This window comes from Excalfactoria chinensis, chromosome 5, assembly GCF_039878825.1.
Source record: "Excalfactoria chinensis isolate bCotChi1 chromosome 5, bCotChi1.hap2, whole genome shotgun sequence".
NCBI classification, from domain to species: Eukaryota; Metazoa; Chordata; class Aves; order Galliformes; family Phasianidae; genus Excalfactoria; species Excalfactoria chinensis.
This window is the reverse complement of record NC_092829.1, coordinates 39,941,725-39,964,464: the sequence shown is the minus strand read 5'-3', so window position 1 is coordinate 39,964,464 and position 22,740 is coordinate 39,941,725. Positions and strand designations below refer to the sequence as shown.

The 22,740-nt window shown below is 38.6% G+C and overlaps 1 protein-coding gene across 11 annotated transcripts in view; it reads left to right on the top strand.

Annotated features, from left to right (window-relative positions):
* PLEKHA7 (pleckstrin homology domain containing A7) overlaps positions 1-22,740 on the top strand; it is a 133,791-nt gene that overhangs the window by 40,226 nt on the left and 70,825 nt on the right. Inside the window, exon 1 of one of the 11 annotated variants that reach the window (XM_072338391.1) lies at positions 1,098-1,499. The exons of 9 other annotated variants lie outside the window; for them this stretch is intronic. In XM_072338391.1, coding sequence (XP_072194492.1) covers positions 1,429-1,499 — 71 coding nt within the window. In that variant the 5' untranslated portion in view covers positions 1,098-1,428. Of the gene's footprint in view, positions 1-1,097; positions 1,500-22,740 lie in introns of those variants that run through there. One more of the 11 variants, XM_072338389.1, reaches the window with a different exon arrangement.

Sequence of the window (22,740 nt, the reverse complement as noted above, 5' to 3'; positions counted from 1 at the left end):
GTGCCCCTTTTTTATACCTCAACATGCAGTAGAGGTGTGAAGCATCTCAGTGCTGTTCAGTCACTTTGAGGACAGTTGAGTGTTATGAAGCAGTAACAAAGCATCTCAGTGAGATCAGAGTTCCTTTATATAAAGGTGCATTAAAGATGGAAGAACAAGTTTCCATTTTTATTAAGTTAGAAGTTATCTGAAGTCAGTGACAAAGTTTTGCTCGTGGCTGAGATACTGATTAGAAACTTGCTGTAAACCAAGTGAAATTGATTCAGTCGTTTTCCAAAGCTGAGAGACAAAACATAAATAACGTGTGGGTGAATCAAATTACCCATTTTAATGTTCTCCAGTGGGGGTGGAACAGATAATGAAATGCATTCTGGATCTTTTCGAGTTACTTTTTTTGCTAAAAGGAAGCAAGTCTTCACATGAGAGCACTGTACCCCTTCTTGGTGCTAAGAGCAGTGCAGGTAAATAACCCCATGGTTATGTTTGACATTGGCCATGCCGCCAGGCTGCACACGTGTCTTCCTGCTTGGTGATTGTCTTGCCCCTTCTTGAGGAAGGCATGCACAGAATGAACTTTCATGTAACTCACCATTGTACTCGATATCAAAAGAAACGCTGCTTTTGATATTTCTTTGATTTAAACTGTAGTTAAATCCTGCAGGAGTGCAGGCAGATAATTTCATTTCTCTATTCAGTAGCTAAAGTAATCTTGCTTGTAGTTCCGGCTCTGATCCTTCCCTCCTGCCTTCCTGTGGTTGGAAGGGTAGCGTGATGTGATTCCTTGTTAGCAGAGGAAAGCTCCATGTGATTTCTCATACTCCTATGAAGTGCAGAAATGCAGCCTGATGGTGCTTATAAAACAGTCGTATGCCTCATAGGTTTAACTGAGGATTTTAAAAGAATTGATTGTCACTGAGCTCAAGGTCAAAGCTCTCATGCATTTTTCAAGGAAATCCTTGTCGCGGGCTGAAATCGCCTTCCACCTGCAGTCCCGCTCCTCGTTAGCCGATGGGAGGGATTTGCGGCATTGGCAATAAGTTGTGCTGCCTCCTGGGCGGCTGCCAGAGCCGGGCTGCTGCTGGAGGCGGCCGGTCGCTGCCTCCGCCTGCGCGGCACCGCGCTGCCAGCGGGAATGCGGTGCGGGGCTTCACGTCAAGTGGGAAGCGCCGGGCTGCCCTTGCCTTGCTGAAACAGTTGCACGTCGATGGCTTTGTAGTACGTGATGTCACGAGGGTGTTGGCTTTGAGGAATTTCGCTAAGGAGGAAGCAGTTTGATATGCGGGCAGAATTTTCAAGACCTTTGAATGCGCTCTTGGTTTCTCTTTAGTTAGCTTGGAACAGATGGATACGTGCACGCGTTTATTTTTTTGTAAGGAATTAACATACAGAATATAGGAGCGATCTAAGTGGATACAATACCTGAAGGCAATGTCGAGTCAGTCTGGATTTTCGAACTCCGTGCCTCTCCCAGGATACCCATTCTACCAGGTGCCATGCAGGTACAGCATGTTTTAAGTTTGATCTTTTCATGTGCTGCTGTATGGAGCTGTAGGAGGCTGCTTGTGATAGCACGTTGTTGTTTCCATTTGTTTGCAGGCTGAAAATGTGTAAGAGGTCAGAATTAAGGTGATGAATAACATAAATACCTTTCAAGTGCCTTGTGCCTGAATTTCTAATGAGGTTTGCATTTATTTTAAGCAATGTTTAGTATGTTTAAAAATAATACGATGTTTTTAGAGTTTTTCTACCTGGGAGAATCAAGCTGTAACCTTGGAGATTTATAAAGTGAGTGATGTATTCTGATTTTTTTTTCAGTCATTTGCTAGGAATTGGGTATCTGAGAATTGGAAATCATACATTTCTGGAAAGTATGACTCATGTGAAGTATTGTCATGCAGAATAGCATAAAGTCAGTAAACAAAAGTGCTTAACTGTCATTGTGCTTTCAGGACAGCAATTCACAAAAGCTATGCATTGTGTGTTTGTAAAGGTGGTAGGTGGTTGTGTTAAAGCTTAATTGCATGGGCTTCTTATTGCTTTGGTTTGGATTCAGCAGTCCTATTTTATGAAGAATCCTTCCTTCCAAGAGTGCTGTAGAGCAGTCTTGTGCAGAGGGTTAGATTCTACCCATGCAATTACCTTTCCTGCTGTAGAAGGCTGTAATGTTGCATAATAATCAGCGGGAATGCATTACAATACTTTTTTGGCTGAGGTGTCAGGTTTCTGGCACACCTTAATCAAGGAATGTGATCTCCCTTTATTGTGTCTAAATCTGAAGTCTCTGCCTCTCATGCTGCAACAGCAACGTAGGGAAAAATCTGAGTTAGAACAGGAGCTCTCTGCTGTTACTCATCTTTCTGTAATGCATTTAAAGAGAAGCATAAGGGAATAAGTTAATAATTAACATGTTCATAACCAGAGACTGTACCTGGCAAATAGTCTTTGTGAACTGTGGGATATAACATGCAATGGATTAGTTTTGTAAGGCTGCAGTGATTGTCTTTTGGGAATGGAAAGGGTGGTAGCTGTGCATATTGTTCATTTAACCACTTTCCTGTGTATTCCTTGAAATAAACCCCTGCACGCACTTCCTCATTTATCTCTCAGTAGCACTGCCAGGTTGTCTGGTCAAAGGTACCCGTTGAGTTTTATTGAAATCAGAGTTAGCCATTTAAGGTCAACCACAATGGTTGCTTGTAGCAATCTTTTTCTTTTTTTTTTTCCCCCTCTCTTTTTTCTTCCATCTCTTCCCAGAAGTGATCTGCTAGCTGCTCAGTGAAGCACTCGGAATGCTTGGACCCTACCACTCAGCTCCTTGTGTTTCTCTGTTACCTTCTGGGCAGAATGAATGAAGGGCCTGGGAGTGCCTTTTAAGTCTTCACCTCTCTGAAAAGAGAGGAACTGAAGTTACTGAACTTTCAGCTCCCTGTTGTTTATTGGCATTGGGAGTTTTGAATTCTCTCCTTCCTGTTTCTCCCTTGGTTTGTAAATAGTTGCTCTGCATTTCAGTGAAGCTTTGTTCAGCTTATAATCAGTTTTGAAGATGTGGAATTGTGTAGACATATTTCATTGCTAAGTCATTCTTACTGTTTTAGTGTAAAATTGGTATAAACCCAGATCCTTTACACAGCATGCAACCATGGATAACTTGACAGTTCCAGCTATGTACATTTTTTCCTACAGTTGTTTTGAGCTTGACCTCATGTGCAGAACATTCCTTCAGAAAAGCGATATGTAGCCATTTCCAACTGGGGTGAAGTAAACTTTGCTGACATAGGGTTGAATTAGGATTTTTATTCACAAAATCACCAAGGTTGGAAAAGACCTACAAGATCATCCAGCCTAACCCTCCACCTGTCACCAATAATCCTCACTAGACCATGTCCCTCAACACAGCATCCAAACGTTCCTTAAACACTTCCAGGGTCAGTGACTCCACCACCTTCCCAGGCAGCCCATTCCACTGCCTGACCACTCTTTCAGAGAATTCCGAGCTACTAACTAGTTAGGCTCCAGTGAGTGAAGTTTTTCCAATGAAATAAAAAAGTACTGAGACTAGCGTTTATCATAAATGGCTTATGATCTATGTGGAGCTGGGAGGATTAATATATATTATGCAAGTTCATATTTTGGCATGTTAATCTAATAAAGCTTGCATTTGGGATGGCATTGAGTCAGCAGTTCCAAGTCTTGAGCTTTGGAAAAGCTCTATCTTCAGAAAGCTGCCTTTTGCATAGACAAGCTTCCTGTGTTGGAAGTGACCAAATAGCAGTCTGCCTTACTGAGTCATTCAGGGTAGCTCTGTCCCTTGCTTGCCTTTGAGCATCACTGGTTTGGTGGCTGTCTTCTTGAGCCATATTGCAACTTGCTTCTGATAACCCATGGAGTGCAGAATTGGAAGTTCTTGGCAGCATTTCCATGTTTGGAGAAAAGATCCAAAATAATAGCATTTATGTTGTTTGATAGTTATGTTGTGCCAAGAAAAAAAACTTAAGGGATCTGATCTCAACAGTAGTGGTAGAAAATTATCTGCATGATTGAAAAACACTTCCTCAAGTAATTTATAATCTTTGTTTTTTATATGATTGGTACTTAATGTAGAGAGTCAAAGAAAATATCACCATCTGTGAATTTTGTAGCTTAAGATGAGTAGCAACAAGTGTAAAGTGAGTACTAGTGGCTGAGCTTTAACTAGTTAGCCACTGCGTGCCAGTGTTAACGTGCCAGTTAACATGCCAGCTCCCATCTCACACCAGCTGGAATGGCACTGGCCAGGTAGCTTGTGTTTTCTGCAGCTGCTTGATGTTGTAATACTAATTTTGTGTCCTATTTCAGATAGGATGAAACTGAGCTTATTCAAAAGATAGTCTTTAACAACATGCTTATAGCATTTTGATTTTCATATAGCTTAATCAGTAGAGATTAAGAACAAAGTTGTTGTTTTTTTTCTGGCAGGACTTGCAAGACTACACTCGTGTATTTATTTTTTGTCATGCCAGTTTTAACCTGGCATGACAAGAGACCTTTTTTGTAAGAACCTTTGTTATTTCCTTTTGTTCTAAACTGCCAGTGGTTCTCCTTGTTTGGTAGCCTTACGAGTTTTCCTTTAGCAAAGAGAAAAGAAAGTGATGTAGTGTTTGAGCCGTGTTTATGGAGTGTATCCACTGGGAAATTTTCATGCTATAGCCATCTTAGAAAATTATCATTATTTTCGTATTAGTCTCAAAGAGAAACACACTTAAAAATATTTTGGAGTAGGAGAAAAGTGTGTTTTGAGTGAGAGCTGCATAGCTTTCCTCGTGCAGAAAAGTGAGACAGACCAAACTAGTCTCAGCTGTAGAGCAGTTGCTAATGTCTGTGTGAGGCTGCTGATGCTGGGCTGGTGGACTCTGATGCTCTTAATGAGACTCCAGGCAGAATCTTTCTGACACACTTGTCTAGAGGTCAAAGATACCTTTGTTCTATGTATAGAATCATAGAAAGGCCTGGGTTGAAAAGGATCTCGAAGACCATCTAGTTTCAACCCCCTTCTGTGGTCAGGGTCACCAACCACCAAACCAGGCTGCCCAGAGCCACACAGTGTGAGGAGTTTATGGTTTTCAGTGTTTCTTTATCAATAACAGTGTTTAGGGCTTATTACAGTTGGCGTTGTCCTGTGGCTTAACCATATCCAAACTTTCTGCAGCGCTATGTAATGCTGGAACTTCATCTTTGAGCAAAGGTGATGGAAACTGTATTCACAAGAACAGATGCTGCTCATGTTGAGACACGGTCACATAAAACAATACTGAGTAAATAAAGCAAATAGGTATCCAGGGGAAAGGAAAACTTTGAATGTTGCGAATTGATGATGTCACTTGCTCCAAAATGTAGTATTGCAGATCCCAGCTGGTTGTAGCAATGTGGTAAATAAGCCATTGTAACTGAAATTAAGCAACAAACTGCAAGTGCTGAAGTGGAATGGGAAAGATGTGTTGCAGCTGAAGCTGCTGCTCTTGTTTTGAGGAGGAAGCTACTGTCCGCTTCAAGTGCTGGTATTGAATTAGCAACCGTTCCTTCAATATAGAAGAAAATATTTTCTTCGCTGCTTTATTTTACGTGGATATAATCAAGATGTATTTGTCTGTCTTGCAAAGTTCTTGGGAGAAAGTCATTGCTTTTAAGGAAACAAAGCAGTTGCTGAGCTTTCTTTGTAGCATGATCTGTCAAGTTGGGCGAACTAAAATATCTGAGAAATGCTGACGTCAGTGAAATGGCAGTCAAGAATGAAATGAAGGACAAAAATTACATTTCAGTATTTGCCTGCTTGGTAGCATTAACCAGACTCCTGGCTGTCTGTTGAATGCGATCATTCTGAATGTTCAGAAGCACGCGTGTGTATGACTGGGATATCAAGTTGGATTTCCTTGGAATAACTCAATCAGTTGAGCAAAGCTTCCTGTCTATTTTGTTCACTTTCCATTCAGAGTCGTTCCCTTTCCATGTAGGAGGAAGAAAAGAAAGGCAAAGGCAAAGCCATTGACCAAATATATTCAGAAACATGATATGCTAAATTCTAGCTGGCTTTAGAAGCTATTTCTCCATATAATTTGATTTTATATATGCCTACGGAATCTTTCTTGCTGGAGAGAGGGAGACTGGCATCTGCTTTTAGATGGTAAAAATATCTTTTTCGGGATTTGGAGAGAACTGGCAAAGAAAGCTGGTGCTGCTCATGCTAGTAATCTCATTTGTAGCTAAAAAGAAGTATGCTGAATTCATAATTGAGAGGAGATGATCAAAATACAAAGAAGAAACATGTATATGTTTTATATTCTACAATATTTGAAATGTGGACAGGTTATTTTTTATGTTAAAATGGTTTAGATGTTATATAGTTGCTTTGCAGGCAAATATGGAGATTGGTTTTTAAATCGACTCAAACCAAAACAAAGAGAACCCTTCCTTTTTCCCCAGGGAGCCTCGCGATTAGGATGTCAGCAGTTACTTGGCCTTGATGGAATAAACAATGCATTAAAAAGCTTCACGTAATAAAAAGTAACTCATTAAGCAAGATTGAACTTGAAAAAAGAGTTTTGCTTGCAGGGAATAAATCTTAAGTACAGGCTGCTCTCTGAGAAGACTAAATCATACACAAACTGTTAGAGAAGCAGTGGATTGCAAGATCACTACTTCTGAATTCTGTTGAGAAGATCCAGGCACAAAACTGCGAGTGAAAGATGTCAGTTAAGGTGCAGCCTGCAGCTCCTTTGTGATTTTCCTCAAGCGCTCCCTTTGGAAAGTAATGCTAGGTAAGAATGAATGCTTTTCTTACAGAATGTTGTTGCTATGTGAGGTCTCCTCTCTTATCTCTTACAACCTCCTTTTTACCCCTGGTTTGTTGTGTTCCCCTTTTTTTTTAATCTCACCGAGGCTGTCAGATTTCAATGGGAAGAGAGAAGCCTGAGTGCAGTGCAAGTGGTCGTTAGGTTGATGATCCTACATGCCTCCACTGTGATCTACAGGACAAACTTTGAAACTGCAAGTGTATCTATACTATACCAGTGTTAAACTGAGCTCTTGCAAGGCTGCAGTGCTATGCTGCTTGTTTGACCTCTGCTGAGGTACACTGAATATTGCCTTCTTCAGGCATGCATGTCACTTCTGGCTTGCTTAACATGCATTACCTTCTGGCTCCATGTAAGGGTGCAATCCGATGAATGCGGTAGCAGATTGCAACAATTCATTACAACTCATTCTGTCAGAAAAGAGGAACTCTGTGGAAAAATGTGAGCATTATACCAGTGCTGTCTGTTAGCAGAAAAGGAGGCAAAAGTATAAACTGCATACGATGCAAAGTAATAGCTCTGATGTGAACCACTTGCTTTCCAAATTAATTCTTACTGGAACTTTGAATATTTCTTTGTGCTTATTTTGTCATATCTAGTATTTCAGGCTCTTGTGCGCAGAAATGTAATTGCAGTTCTTGTTCTAATGACATTGATATTTGGCTGGCAGAACCAGTTGCAACAAGTTCTGTGTTACTTTTTCTTCTAGCAGCTGTTTCCTAATGTGTCCTATATTTTTTCTTAAGAAAGTGTCTAGAGTTTTTGATAGTCTCTTTTGTACTTTTGTTATTCCATGGATTTCTGAAAAGGCAGTTTGCTTCTTTTTGAAAACTTTTGCCATGTCTATGTAAATATACACTAACTTGCTGTCCTGAGTGATAATGGCTGTTCAGAATTCTGCTTGGTACTCCCTTCAGTTACCACTTCTACTCCAGCAGTTGACTCAATGTACTTACAGAACAGAGCGAAAGAATTATTGTAGTTCTTACCTCAGTAGTGTGCTTCACCAGAGTTATGCTGTGAATGCTTCTCTTAGAGGTGAAACCGCCTGGAGACCTCCTGCATCCCTTAGAACTCCCTGTGGGGAGTGTGTTCAGGGATTTATGTTCAGGTTGACTTGGTGTGTTCCGGGGTCCAGGTTATGCAGCAACGAAGGACCAACCAACAGTGCTGGGAGTTTATGCTTTTTAATACATAGTTTTTGAACTTCACTGTCGCAAGTAATGTTGAGCCTGTCTTACATACTGAACTTTCCATTCTTTCCAATGTAAATAAAGGAAATATTGGCTTGTAAAGGGAAGAGAAGTCCTGATTTATGAAGTAATTGGCAAAATATAAACTGGAGAATGTGGTTAAAATTTGTTTTGGCAGAAAAAACCTGGAGGAAAAAACCTGTGAGAGAAAATTGCAAAGGCATATATCTGCAGGTTTCTTCTTGATGCAAATCCAGAACTTCTTATTAAAGAAGAAATGAAGACATTGCAGTAGCTTCGAAGTGTTGTTTCTAAAACAATTAACTACAGGAAAATTATAACCAATATAGTGATTTGTGTTTAAATTTGGATGTGTCAGCTGAGATTTGAATTATAACAAATCGTTAAAATAGATAGTATCTATTCAAATGATGTGTAGTTTATATTTAGTCTCACTTTCTATGCTGTTGTTTCAACCAAGGTATGATTAATGACATTGTGAATCCAGTTTCATGAGTTCTGAGATTCATTTGAAGGACATTTTTCTTGCAGAAAGTAATCGTGAATTTGAGCACTTAATAAGTGAGTACTTACATATTCTCTTTTTAGATATATATACATATATATATAATTTTTTTGGCAAGAAATAGATTACCACTTCCTTGTTTGCTGAGAAAAGCCACCTTAAATTAAAGACCCTTATTTGAAATAGATGGCGAGTGCTGCTGACAGACAGATGCCTCCGTACAGCTGGTCACAGGGCTGCAATGCAGATAGTGCTGATGCTGCTGACATTTTTAAAATTTAACTCAGGTTTTCAGCTCGCTTAGTAGTTCCATTTATTCATAACTGTAGGTAACACCTAAGTGCTACTGAATACATACCATCATAGTGAAGAGGACTGCAGTGGCTGAGTGCATGTCCTCATGTGGCAGGGTGCCTGGGCAGGATGTAATTATGCTCCAAGTTGTTCCTGCTTCCCCAACACATCTCCCAGACGTGACTGACTTCAGGTGGAAAACTGGAACCTTTTGCAAGAAATTAAGGTCTCATTTCAAGACGTGTGTGTTGATCCTCTTCCTTTGCAGGTTCTGAGGTGTTTTACTGTTATGTTTTGCTTATCGTGTCACGATTGGTGCAAGTTCTGTATTCCCTGTGTCTAATGTTATCTCCTGTTCCCTTTTACCTTCCAAATTCCAACTGTGCCCTCACTTTGCTACCCCTGTCCTTGCTGAAAACTTGTTGCTGCCTTATTGCTGTGCTGGGTGACCTTAGCTACGTAGTGCTCTTGTAGCATGTTTCCTCCCTCTCCTGTCCTTATTCCCATGTAAGTAATCCACGTTTTACCCCCTGCTTTCAATTCATTGCTCTTTTTAGAAAATCTGTTTCTTGGCTCTCCTGTTAAACTGCATCAAGTTCAAGCTTGTCTTACTTGCTTTAAGACGTGTCATTAGTTCTGTCCCTACTCTGGTTGCCTGCCAGGTTACTCCCTTTAAGTTTGCTCAAATGTGGCTGTAGTAAAATGATTTGTTTTACATTTCTCTGCTGTTTGCTAGGCAAGACTTTTAGACAGAAATATGCTGTGATTTACAGTACTTGTAACTCTGTGTGTAAGAGCAATTATTTCATTTATTACTCTTCTGAAAAGTTAATTCTTTTGTCTTTCTCAGCCAATTGTTTTTCCTAATTTCCTTTCCATCCTCCTGCCCTCCTACAGAGAGTTTCACTTCATTTTCCTACAGCCTGTTTGTTCCACAGCTTTGAAAGAAGCCAGAAGGAAAACAAAAGGCAACGTAAGAGCATTGCTCATAATTGCGGAGTCTTTTAATTGTGCCTCTATTTTCTGTTGGCAAGATGCAAGGAAAGGTGGGTTCCAGGTGATGTCAGAGATCCAGAAACATTGGTCACAAGAGTTTCTCTACTGTAAGTTGTTCACACTAATGAAAAGAACTTGTGTGTATAAGGATTAGAGAAATGAATGTATATTACCTTTCAGGACAACTGCATTTTAATCAGAGTGATTTTTCAGGTGTGTCTGCTAGGCACCTCTCTGCTTTAGCTGTGGCTGTTTTGAGCTGCTGTAGGATGTCTGGAGAGTGTTGGTATTGCTTTTGGATGGGGAGAGATGCAGTACAGTTTTTGTTTAGATTCTGACCACAGAAGAATGCACATGGGAAGATTACAAGAATATTTATTTTCTCTCTTCGCTGTGTTCGCATAGGTGGAGAAGAAATCTTGTAAAATGTTGAATATTCAATATGTAGCCTGTGTCAATTTGTAATCCTAAAATCTTCATTCAGAATTGTTGAAACTGATGAAGAACCGCACTGATCTGTTAATATCTACTAAGAGTTTTTAATTTTCCTTCACTGGCAGTGTGCTTTTTTTTCTTTTTTTTTTTTTTTTTTAATGGATTTATTGCTGCTGTCTGTCAGATCTGCCTTTTTTCTGTGTGCTGAATAAAAGACAAATCTGCAGTGGATTTGCCTAATGTAAACTTTTCTATTGCTGTGCACCAGGGTCCATGATTTCACTCAGTTGTGCTTTCTCTCATTATTATTTTTCTGCCCACACTTCCCCTGCTGGGTCATGATTTGCTGTATTTCAGATGCTAAAAGCTCCTGAAGACAAGCCCTTTCTTTTCAAGCACAAGCTGTTCTGGAAACCTCAGTTGCTGAAATGTTGTAATTTTCCAAGTTTTAAATTGAAATTTTCCTCACAACTAAGCTGTTGGGTGTTTGAAATGAGTGAGCTTGGGTAGTTTACTTAGAAAATTTCTTGTGAACCATTGCACTGTGTAGTTAATCAATATTAACTTACATTAAAATATTCCTGGTATGGCCTCTTTCAAGCTGGAACTTACAGTTAGGTTCCTTCTCAAACCTCATAAGCATAGTCCCATAGTCTTGTTGTTTATATTATGCCTGTGAAGTTTTAGAAGTTAGAAGTGTTACAGATACGTAGTTAGTTACAGCTTTTATTCTTTCCTACATCAGTCCCAGACAGGCCAGGAACTGCAATAAATATTTGAAGCAATGCTGTTGCCTACTTAGTTCTGTTAAGTGCTGCTATTTTTATTTCTTTAACCAAAGAATTATAGTCCCTGTACACAAATCCATTCTCTGCTCTGTTATTTTTAAACCATTGCGTCTTTACTCATTGTTGCTTGAGTTGTGCTTATCCACGTGTTTTCTTAATTCCTGATGGTTTATACAGCTTCTCATTGCGTCATTTAGGGTTTATTAAGCCCAGCTTGAATGCTAGCCAGAACTCATCTGGTGAAGTCAGCGTTATTAATCAAGTCCCCTAACTTGGAGGTGGAATTTGTAAGTGTTAGGATGCATCTCAGATCCAAATTATATGTATTTATAAAGTTCATAATATTTGAAATACTGGCAATTTAGTTCAGCTGGAATCACCATGTATTGAGCAGGGCTTTGAGATTTCAAGTTTAGAAGTGGGACTTGGATGGTAAAAGAAAGCTTCCCTTTCAGGGCAGTAGAAGGCAAAACTACTCTAGAAAAAGCAACACAAATTCAGATGGTGTGGATTGTCTTATGTGAATCTACAAAAATTGGACTTATGGAACATAAGAGTGGGTCTTATTGCAATGTTATTATGCAAGTGTTTAACCTTCCCCTCAGAAAAGAAAAAGGGAAAAACAACCCCTGGTACTGTTCTATTAAGATGGTGATGCTCCGAGTTTCGCATGTGATGACATGTGTCTTGGTAGCTAGAGGTACTCAGTCCTGGGACCACTTTTGAGTTTGAAATATGATTGTCTGTTTCCAGATGACAGTCATTGTTTCCCTTCTGCTTTTGATATATTCTGGATTCAGAGTTGCCATGGTGGGACTCAGGTTCGTCATTTGCACTTATTGTTGTGCTCTTTTATGAGAAATTCTCATGTATGTGGAATCTGAGGAAATCTTCTTTGACAACTACAGGGCAAAGAGAGAAATAGGAAATGCCTTTAGGACCAAGGTGACTTTTCAGTCCCTGGGACAGATGTCTGTAGAGATGCTGCATGGCCTTGCATTACTATTACTGTCACAAAACATCCCTTGGTTAAATATTACTGGTATATGCTGGTGTTTGCCTAAGGGAATATTCTCTAATGAAATGATGTTGCCAGTTGGTGACAGCAGAAGCAATATCACAAATGGCGTCTAAAGATGAAAGGGATAATTTTTTTCTTGCATTCTGAACACCTCTGCTGTCATTCTTCCCATCTGACTTGTTTATTTGTTTCTGTTCTGATGATTTCATGGTTTGTTTTTTGTTTAAATGTTTTTTACTTGAGTCTTTATTGTGCATTACATACTTGTGTATGTACGATGCAATGTAACAATGTGTTTCAGAGGATGCGTAGTCGTCTTTATTGCCCACAAGGATCTCTAAGTTAGGCTGTCAGCAAATGAATAAACGTGGAAATTCAATCTGACAGAAGATGTCTGTGTGATCACAGGGCAGTCGTGAGGAGCTCTCTTGAGGATTCCTTTATTTTCTTTGATTAGTAAAGAGCAAAGGAATTCTAACTACGATTGTGAATGCATAGCTGAAAATACTTGCATGGGTGAATAAGGACATTGGAGAGGGTATGTCTGAATACACTTTGGAGGCAAATAATTCCATGGTGTAAATAGTGTGGAACTCCTGTAGGTGTGATGTGTTAAGTATAGAGCACACGCTTAAAAATGTAGCGTTTTTTCTATTTGCTGTATTTAAAGAAATGGTTATAATTTAACTTGGAATTTACTTTCCCTGAAATCAGAACACACGCTGAAAATTTTCACCCTTTTAAATCTAGTATTTATATTTTGCTCCTACTAGGCTACTTGCCTTGTATAACATGTACTGATGCATGTGAATTAGAGTGTTCTTTTAAGATCTTTCAGGAAAAACAGATAATGCTTGAAAAAGCCTCCATGCCCCTTGGGCTAGAAGTCAGAAGTCTGGCTGATATTAATTTTAATGGTATCTTGAAGCTATTGTTTCTGAGACGTTACTCCTTTCTACTGGTAAAACCAGTGTTTGTCTTCCTGAAACAGAAGGAATTAAATCTTTTGTGCATAGCACAAATTGCTGCATTTACAGAATGTGATGGATTGCCAAACACAAGGGCTTTTTATAATTCAATAAATAAAATCTAAATCACTTTTACTGGATTGTTTTTTTTTTTGTTTTTTTGTATTTTTAGTTTGATGTTATGAATGAATGTTGGTAGTTGATAATGGCTTCTATCACTTGGTAATTTTGTCAAAAACTTAAATACAAAGACTCTGATATGAGAGTGATGCAGAACACAAATGTAATTGGCTATTGCTGGTAGATGAGCTCTGTTTCCTGTAAGAGAGGAAGGTCAAAGAGTACAGTAAGATAATCATTCTTCATATCCCGTTTCTGTATTATGTAGATAGTGTATGATTAAAGTAGAGGTGTAGGTGCTGAGGATAGCCAGCAAAGCATTTAGAGTGATTTAAGCTAATAAGTAGTTGGCAAGATGCAAGCTTACTCCTCTGTTTCACATGTGACTTTCAGGAATGCTTCATTTTCATTTAGTTAAAGGTATAGTAGATCTTGCTGGAGCTCAGATCACTATTTTCTCACCAGATTTGGAATGCTGGTTAAGCCTTACATTGGAGTAAGTTCTAGTACCAACAAGAAAACACAGCTGAGAAATATAAGCATGTATATGTGTGCAACTTTTAATAATGTTCTAAAGACTATGAATAACTCTAAAACCACTATCACAGTGCAATATTTTCAACTTGGATTCCAGCCTTTTTGTGTTGTGCTGCACTTCTTCAGTCTTATCTGTTGCTGAAGTGAAACCTGCTATCTTTGCATTAGCTGTTGCGTAACACCAATAACTTGTGCATCTGTGTATTTCTTCCTGGTAATGCCAGCCATCAGTGACCAGCTCTTAGACAAATAGCAAATTCTGGTGCTTTGTTGAAAGGCTTGGGTTTCTCAAGTGATTCTGGCAACTTGTATCACTATATGCTTTTTTGATAAGGATTGATTACATTAAAATGTCGTACAAACTTGTATTCAGGCACTATTTTTCTACTATTATCTGTCTTTACCAAGTGTGTCAAGATTCAAGATGCTGATTTACAGAATTCCATTAGTACTCCAGAATCATTTGTCCTTTCAAGGAAATTTCATTTAAGTTGATACTGGTGAGTCTACAACTCTGGATCATTAACCTCTATAGCATGATAGTTTAAACACAGTAAATACAGGTTATTAGTGTCATAGATTTGTTATTTACTTGTGGATTTTATTTTTTAAATTGAAATGCACAGAACATTTTGCATGTGTGATGGTTCAGGACATTCTTTCTGTAGAAGCTGCAAAATTGCATGAATAAGCTTGGATTCTGACTTGCCTTTGTTAAATGTGTATTACAGAAAGGCATTGGAACGCAGTATTGTTTGGTCATGATCTGTAACAATATGCTGAAAGAAAGGCCTTTCACTCCTACTACCTTGAATTACTTATTAGTACAACTCTTAACCCTACATCGGACATTTTTTAGGGGGAAAAAACATGCACTTGTGTTTTCTGAGAGTAGTCAAGTCAACTTTGTCCTTTGCTGCTGTATTGAGTACCTTAATGAATTCTGGATGGTGGTAGAAATGATGCCCTTGATAAGAAATTCCAGGTGAGTGGAAGCCCAATTAGTAGAAATTAAATACTGGGACAAGGAGGATTTTCTTTTTATTTCTAAGTACCATACCTAGCAGTGTGTACTGTTATTTTTTTCAGTCTTTGTTCTCCTCCTAATGATTTATCAGTGGTTTAGAGCACTTCCTTCCCAAAAAGTCTTGGGGATGCTATCTCTGTGCTGTCTTGAGGCTTCTTGGCATACTTTGGTCAGGCTTTTGAAGTATTGTGTCAATAGTGAACCTGTATGCTTAGTTCAGATTTTAGTTCTTCAAACCCTCAGTTTTGTGTCTCTCCTGAATTTAAGTTCCCTGTTGTCTTTTTTAATTTAAAGAGACCACTAATTGTTTTATCAAAAAGGCCGCTGCCTTTTTGTCTATACAAACCTCTTACTGGTCAATAAATACTCTTTCTCTCTGTGTTGAAAGTATGTTTTTTTTCTCCTCATTAAACTTGAGATATTTCAGTATTAATGATTTCCAAGCATCCTCCTTCAATATTTGTTCTGGTACTTTTCCACTGGAAGGCTTTTCTGGATTGAATTTAGATGTCCTACTCAGGCCACCCTGTAATATCACAATAAGTAACTTCTCTTTACTCTTCTGCACATTTGTTCTATTGCTTTGCTTTGGTTTGCATCTCATTATGTTGCCTTTAGTCTGTGCTCAAAATGTTCATCTGAACTTCAGATCTTAGAAAATTTGACTTTGTTCTCACTGATTTTCGTACTCTTCCATGAGCTGACTTCTTAAAATTGTGTTTAGACAAACAAGGGAGTAAAGCTGTTGTCAGTTCACAGATACCTAATTGTTGATTAGGGTAGTGTACATATAGTGGGTGAATGTTAGAAGGGTATTAATCTCTTCTTTGCTCTGTGATCTAACCCAGTGTTCCAAATGTGCTACAACCATTGGCAGATGATGAGATGATGGAGCTGTATGCATTTGCCAGCTTGTTGGTGAAAAGCACTTATGTCTGATTTGTGCATTGTAGTAGTGTGGAGAAGAATTACCACAGATTGTTCTTCTCTTTTGTTTCCTTATGTGTTTTTATCAGGGAACCTAAAGATATTTTCTAATCTCCAAGTTTAAGAGTTTGCAAGGTCTCAAGTGTGGTTGATTTCTTTCCAAAACAATTCGTAGAGTATTATTAAACAAACAAAAAAATCAAAAATGACCAAGCTGCAAAAAAAAACCACCAAAACCCTGAACCAAATCCCAATCACTTAAAAGAGCATTGTATTTACTTTTCCCTGAGACTGAGGTCTTGCATGCTGTTGGGAAAGAGTGGGGAAGATCAGGATGTTTGAGGGAGATCTATAGTTTTTGAAATCTTAAATTGGTATTTTTACTTTTTTAATGAGTCGAAATTTGCTTCACTTGAAGTGTCGGCAGCATGAATGGCAGTGATTAAGATTTCCATCCTCTTCTATAGGCGAGCAAGAGGGGCTTGTTGTTGTCATGGGGACAGCTGAGTGGCAGCTTCCAAGTGAGTAATTGCTGCTGAGAGCTGTGGCACAAACGTTTGGAACCTTTCAGGGAGGGTTTTAGGACAAAAAGAAATTTATTTACCTGGCTTTCAAAACACCTGATCTTTTTGTATAAGTGTTTTTGTATAGCCTTTTTGTATCACGTGGTTCTTTTTAATAAATGTGAGAAATATCATGTCTACTTGGTTTTCCTTGGCTTGCCTTGATTGGAAGGACCAATTTCCTTGCAAGTACAACCTGACATATGTGGTCAGAATATTCAGCACCCTACAGACCCTGTATATTGATTTTTATTTATTTATTTTTTAACCAACGTGTTGGTCTCACCTTACCATATAGAATGGTAAGCCACCTACATGCGTCCTCATTGTCATCTACTTGGCTTCAAATCTGAATTATTTTCTAAAGTTACGGGAGTTGTTTTGGAGAAAAATATTTTAAATCTGTCTTTTGTTTCAAGTTTATGTGACATAGTGACATGGGTTTAATTCAAAATCCCTGGAAATAAGAATTCCAGGTGAAAAGAGATGGAAAAGGTGCTGTTCTTTGGAACTTGTGGCTTCTGTCACTGCAGATTTTTTCCTTTCCTGAAGAAGGTAACGTGCTTACTGTCAAATCATTTCAACTGTTCAGTGTTTTGTTTTGTTTGTTTGTTTTTAATCTGTTTTAGAAGCTGCTTAGTAGGTGTGCTTTATTTTTTTCCTGCCGAACTACCTCTTGTGTCATGGATGTTGTGCCTGCTGGAAGTTGTTTTCATTGAGTGTGTTTGTAACATGATGAGTAACTGAAACAATGTTTCTGAGCCAGTATGGTTCAGAAAACATGACCCGTGATTCTGCATGTCTTGTCTTGAAGACAGCGAAGAATATACAAAGTTTGTCATTTAAGGAAACATAAATGGAAGGAAAGATTTCAAAGCTAAATTCCTTTTAGTATGGTGAATGTATTTAGTATGAGGCACACCTGTTTTGTGATCCAGTCAGTAGGTGATACTGTCTTTGTTTGTCAGGTAAAATGACCCTTTTTTCCATGGCACAGTGCCTATGTTCCTAAGGTTTTAGTTAGTCTTTGATAGGAAAGCTATTTCTTGACAGTTAAAATACCTATGAAATAAACAGTGGAGAAAAGCATTCGTAATTCAAGATACGCTCACATCTTGCAAGTTCTAGCACATTGTAGTAATTCTTAATTTATGACAAGGAAAAGTAATCTTAGGGTATTTAAAGGTGGTTAAGTAGCTTTTATGGTTTCAGCTATAATAAATTTTATTTATGCTTTTTAGAAATATTAGCTGTTAAAGTTTGTTTTTCATAGAAATTTCCTGGTAGAAATTCTGAGATGCTGTATTACAGTCTTTGCTCTTTGGTCACTGTGACCTTTCTAGTAAAAGGAAAATGTGAGAGAAGGAAAACAACCCAGTATCTAAAAATGGTGATTCTGACACAGAGGAAGAAAACAGGCTAGAGAAGGAAAACTGTGCTAGAGCAATGTTGTTCTGTAACTTAAGGGAGTGTGTTGTGTTTCTCTTTATATGTTCTGATGCCAACCTGTTGCAGATGCCTGATGGTTTCTTGTGAATGAGGACTGACAGTGGAAAATATTCTTAAGAAAGGTTAAGAAAGATGTGACCTTCAGCTCATTTTTTTTTGAAGATAGAATACATCTGTGCAGTCTGTCTGCTCCTAGTTCAGAATTTCTGTAGTGATCTCAGTGGTGTGACAGACTGGTAGAACTAAAAGCAATGCAAAGTGAAAGTCCTGCTTGGAGGTGAATAGTGCTTGGAGAATGGGGTGAGAGAGCCCAGAGCAGGATGTGCAGCATCATTAACGATATTTGTAGATAAGAGTGCCTCATTTATAAAATAATGCTGCAAATAAAAGCTGTCTGGAAATAGAAGGTGAGAAGTTTTTGGAAGTCTGTTGGATTTTGGGGATTGCAATAGAAGCAATGTTGAGAACACTGAATTGAGAATCCCATTTTAATTATTTCCTGCTAATTGGTACCACTGAGATTTAATTTGCAGAGAAACTGCTGCTGCTCATGTTCCGCATCTACGGTTCTGAGTATCTTCACTTTAGAAAGTCTGTTCCATTGGAATCTTATAGGTCAGTTAATTTCCTATTCTTGAATTTATAGTGTTCTTGATTATGAAAGTTGTGTAATTATTTGTATATGTGAATATAATTGTAATAAAATGATCATAATGCGGTTATAGTATTAGTTATTGTGTGATGAAGAGGACAGGATATTTCTTTTGTGAGCTGGATCAACCTGTACTTTCAGCCCAAGGGAATTAGAGAACATATCACTTGCAGAGGGTTAGGATGCAAGGACAATCCCTATAGGGCCTATAGAACTGTTTTACGTGCTGGATTTTGGCTGCTTGTGGTTTTCCTTAGGGAAAGTCCCGTGAATTGTGCGGGGTGCATTGCAGTGCTGCTTTCATATGGAAGGATGTGTGACTTCCTGCTAGTCTGGTCTGCCCATTGCTTTGGCAGAGAGGAAGTTTAATGGAATTCAGATGAGCATGAAGCAAAATAGGGGCCTCAACTTTAGGAATAAGCTCCACAAGGGCTACGCTATTCTAGAGCCATGTAATTCTGTAATTATCTTTTATCTTAGGGACTGAGGTAGCCTGTGTTCTGTAATAGCTTTTGAATAATTGTGTAAGGTGATAGTAGTGATAATGTCTATTTCAGATGTTTTCAGTGCCCCTTTTATCAATTCCCACCAAATATATGGACGTATCAATTCTGCAGGTGTGTAGTGAAGTCAAATTGTGTAAATCACAATTGCAGGTATTAGTTAAAGAAGTCCTTGAGTGTTTTCTTCTTCTGTTGGGCAGCAGTTGGAAAACTGACTTCCTGCATGCATCTTTGATACTGCCACTTAGCATTAGATGGAGGTTCCTTGCTTCCAAAAATAGCTGCTGTTACATATCATGTATGTAGATTCTTCTCTGCTTAAGAATCTGCTCTGAGCCGTATATCCTTAAAGCGGGACTGAGATTCTTACATCTGTGATTTTGTGGCTGGGTTAAAATCATCTGACTATAACAGAGCATCACTCTTTTCTTACTTCCTACAGGTAGGATTCCAGAGAGGACTGTGTTAAAACTATACTGTGATTCTTGGTCCTGCTGAAAGGTTATTTTTGGTTTCCTCCAATGAGTGTTCCTTGTGAAGTGCAGGGAGCTGGCCTCACGATAGTCAGCAGCATAGTGGGCTGCTCTCTGCTGCACAGACTCAGCTAGTGTGGTTACTGCTTGGGCTGCTGTGTCTGTGGGGGAACCTGGGGGTCCCTTGTTGTCGAGAAGTACTCCAGCTTGGCTACTGATGATGGTTAATAGTGAAATATTTATATCTATGTCATGGGAATCTGGTTTCAGTGAAACAGCTGTTAAGAATATCCGCTAAGAGGAAGTTCTCTTTAGATTCTTAATGGAAGTAGGAGTGCATTGGAATCTGGTTGGAGGAAAGTGGATCCCTTTCAGTTCCATCTCAGAAGGTGAGATTGTGATGCTTTTTTTTCTTTCCTGTTTCTTACCCTTTGTTGTAAGGCATGCTGACTGGTCGGAAATGGTATGCTTAGAATGTCAATCAATTATATTGCTTGTGTTTCTTTATTTTCATCCTATTCACAACAAAATATTTAGAGCTGCTAGTTTCTGTCCCCAAAGCGTGGTTAGCTATTTCCAAGTCAGAACTCCAGCAGTAGGGTTTTTTCCACAGTAATTCTCAACTGTCATTTTCTAATGGATCAACAAAACAGCTTTTGTCTGTTTTCTAGTTCTCATACGGATAAAATTAGCATTCATGTCAATATCAATATATGAAGGTGAGATCAGAGGAAGTTATGTAGGACCAGATGTTCAAGGTGCCAAAAACTATGAGGTTTTTTTTCCTTCGTGTCCTAAGAATGCAGCTTGTTACCCCTCTCCTCTGTTAATGACAAAGGAATGTAATATATGCTCATGGTATCTGCAGAATTTGTGAGCTGTCTGGAAACAATTCAGAGATATTGATACTTAAAGTAATGACATAAAATATTTAACATGCGAGTCCCAGGATGTTGGGTGTAAAACAGAAGCGCTGTCTGCATCATACAAGATGAAAACAATTATTTTTCCTAGAGATTAATTGTTCTCATTCAGAAGCAGGACATTCTCTCTCCTCTAATTGAAATTTGACATTGGTTTGTATGAGATTGTATTTGTGTCTTTCCAATGCTGTACTTTGAGTTGAATGAATATTGCCGTTCATCCCTTTAGGAGTTTGATTTACTATATTGATGGGACTAATTTAGGTTCTTAAATTGTTTTCAAAGCAGTTGAGTGCTGTAATGTGACGGTATATGGTAGCACAAAAGCAAACACATTATGCGGCATCTTCGACCGGAGTTGTTTTTCGTGCAGTTATTTATAAGCCAGTCCTGTGTGAAATAAAATTGGACTGGAGGATCTTTTTCCAACCTTGGTGATTCTATGATTATAAGTAAAGCACTAGTGACCAGCAAGCAAGTAGTTGAGCAGAAAGATTTTTATTAAGTAGTACTGGAAAGCTGAGCTTTGGAGACTTAAATACAGAGCTGCAAGTTTTCAGATTGGCATTATTGGTTGAGTTTTGTAAAACTGCTCTGGCAGTTTAATCTTGTCAAATAACTTTGCTAAACTTGATTTCTGGTTATCACAATGCTGTGATCTGCGGGATTGTATCCTGTTGTATGCTGTTCTACCTCTCAGCTGTGAAGAACACCAGTAAAAAAGGCAACCTTCATTCCACAACCATCTGCCTAGTATTTGAAGTGGAAAAAGTAATAGATGCAGCTAAAATGTTGCCATTGGAATAAAGAAAATGTTGTGTTGGATACAAATATTATATATAAAAACAAACAAATAAAAAACTTCCGTGCAGGTTTTCTGTCACTCTGAACAATTTAACTTGGAAGGCAGCAGTGTGACTTGCTCACCTTGATTCAGAAATTCAAGGCTGTCTTTTCCTCTGTGGTTTGATGGAATTTTTTTGGGAGGACTGAGGTAGTCCTTTCTGCTCTTGGAAACAAATTTATTGCTTTTAAGTGCTGCACACAGAAAGCTGCAAATGAGCTAAAGGCTGTAAATCAGTAGGCACTGTCTTTTCTGGGTCTTCGATGTTAACGAAACAGTGCATTTTCAAAAATAGGATTACTCAGCAAGGTCACCAAGAAATCTACTTCAAAGCTGAGATCTGAATCTCAGTCTTCCAAATCCCAATGTAGCAATGCCAAAGCCTTTAACTTGTTCTATCTGTTACCAATACAGGAAAGCTTACTGCCCCAAAGATTTTACAAATGCAGCCACTTTCTCTTTTCTTGTGGGAAAACCCTGTATCTGTGTAGGGACACGCTCCCAAGTCCTGGTCCAGTGGCTGAAATAGCTGCAGTGTCATCACTCAATTCAAATTGCTTCAACTTTATAATGGAAAATGGATGAATTTAACCTTTGAGCAAAATCACTGTGAGTTAGTGATGATTTATTTTACAAAAAAAAAAAAAAAGTCATTCTAAAGTATTATTACTCTTTCCTGTTCTACTTACAGATTGATTCTCATTTTTTTTTTTTTTAAGTACTATTACTCAAGTGCTTTAAAGTGAAAAGAAACTTAATTATGTCTTATTAAAAATGTATAGCATAAGCTTCATACAGTGTGGCACTCCTTCCAACATGGTGGAAATGGATGATAACTTTGGTTTCCATGGCAGTAATGTTATTTGCGGTTTTGGAGACAAGGGGAAGATCCCAAGACTTACAGAGAAAATCCCTGCAGTGTTATTGCCTGGTCGTGCTTTAGTTGTATGAATATGTGATGTATACAGCAAAACTTCCTCTGAAAGAATGGAAGGTGCTAAATTACACACCTAGGTTTAAGCAATCATCAAAACCTCTTTCCTGTCATTAGTAAATTAAAATGTGACTGAAACACCAAAAACTTGAAGAGATACTTTGCCACTTCATCAGATGGATGTGCATGTAATGTTCATATATAATATGTTGCTTTTTTTTTCCTTCTGTTTTAAAGCTCAGCTTTGAACAATACCACTTTAACTACACTGCTGATCTGACCTGACCTGGGGCATGCGGCTCTGCTTACCCATGCTTTAGAACACTTTATTTTTAATCTCCCATTTTAAGGGGAGAAATCTCTAAAATAGGAGAGTAGCAAAGGATTATTTAATCAGGAGATTACTGAGTTTTCTGCAAGTGCAAGATACACAGTTTTCTAAGTCATTCGGTCATTGTATGTGGTGTTAAATCATTACCAAAAGAACAAACATTTCACGTTGAGTTACTTCACCTGCCTAGCTGCCAAGTTTCAGTCATGTGCTTGATAGAGGCTTACTTGGCATTGAAAGGAGTTAATACAGGATCCAAAAAAGTTTATGGAATTTCTTTCAATCTCTAACCCTGCCCAGCACTCCCCATTCTCCCCAGGTCCTGGCAGGAAGGTGAGAACTTGCTCACTGCCTCGTCCTTTCTCCTCAGCCTTGCTTCTGCCTGCGTGTCCTCTGGGCAGAGGAGAGT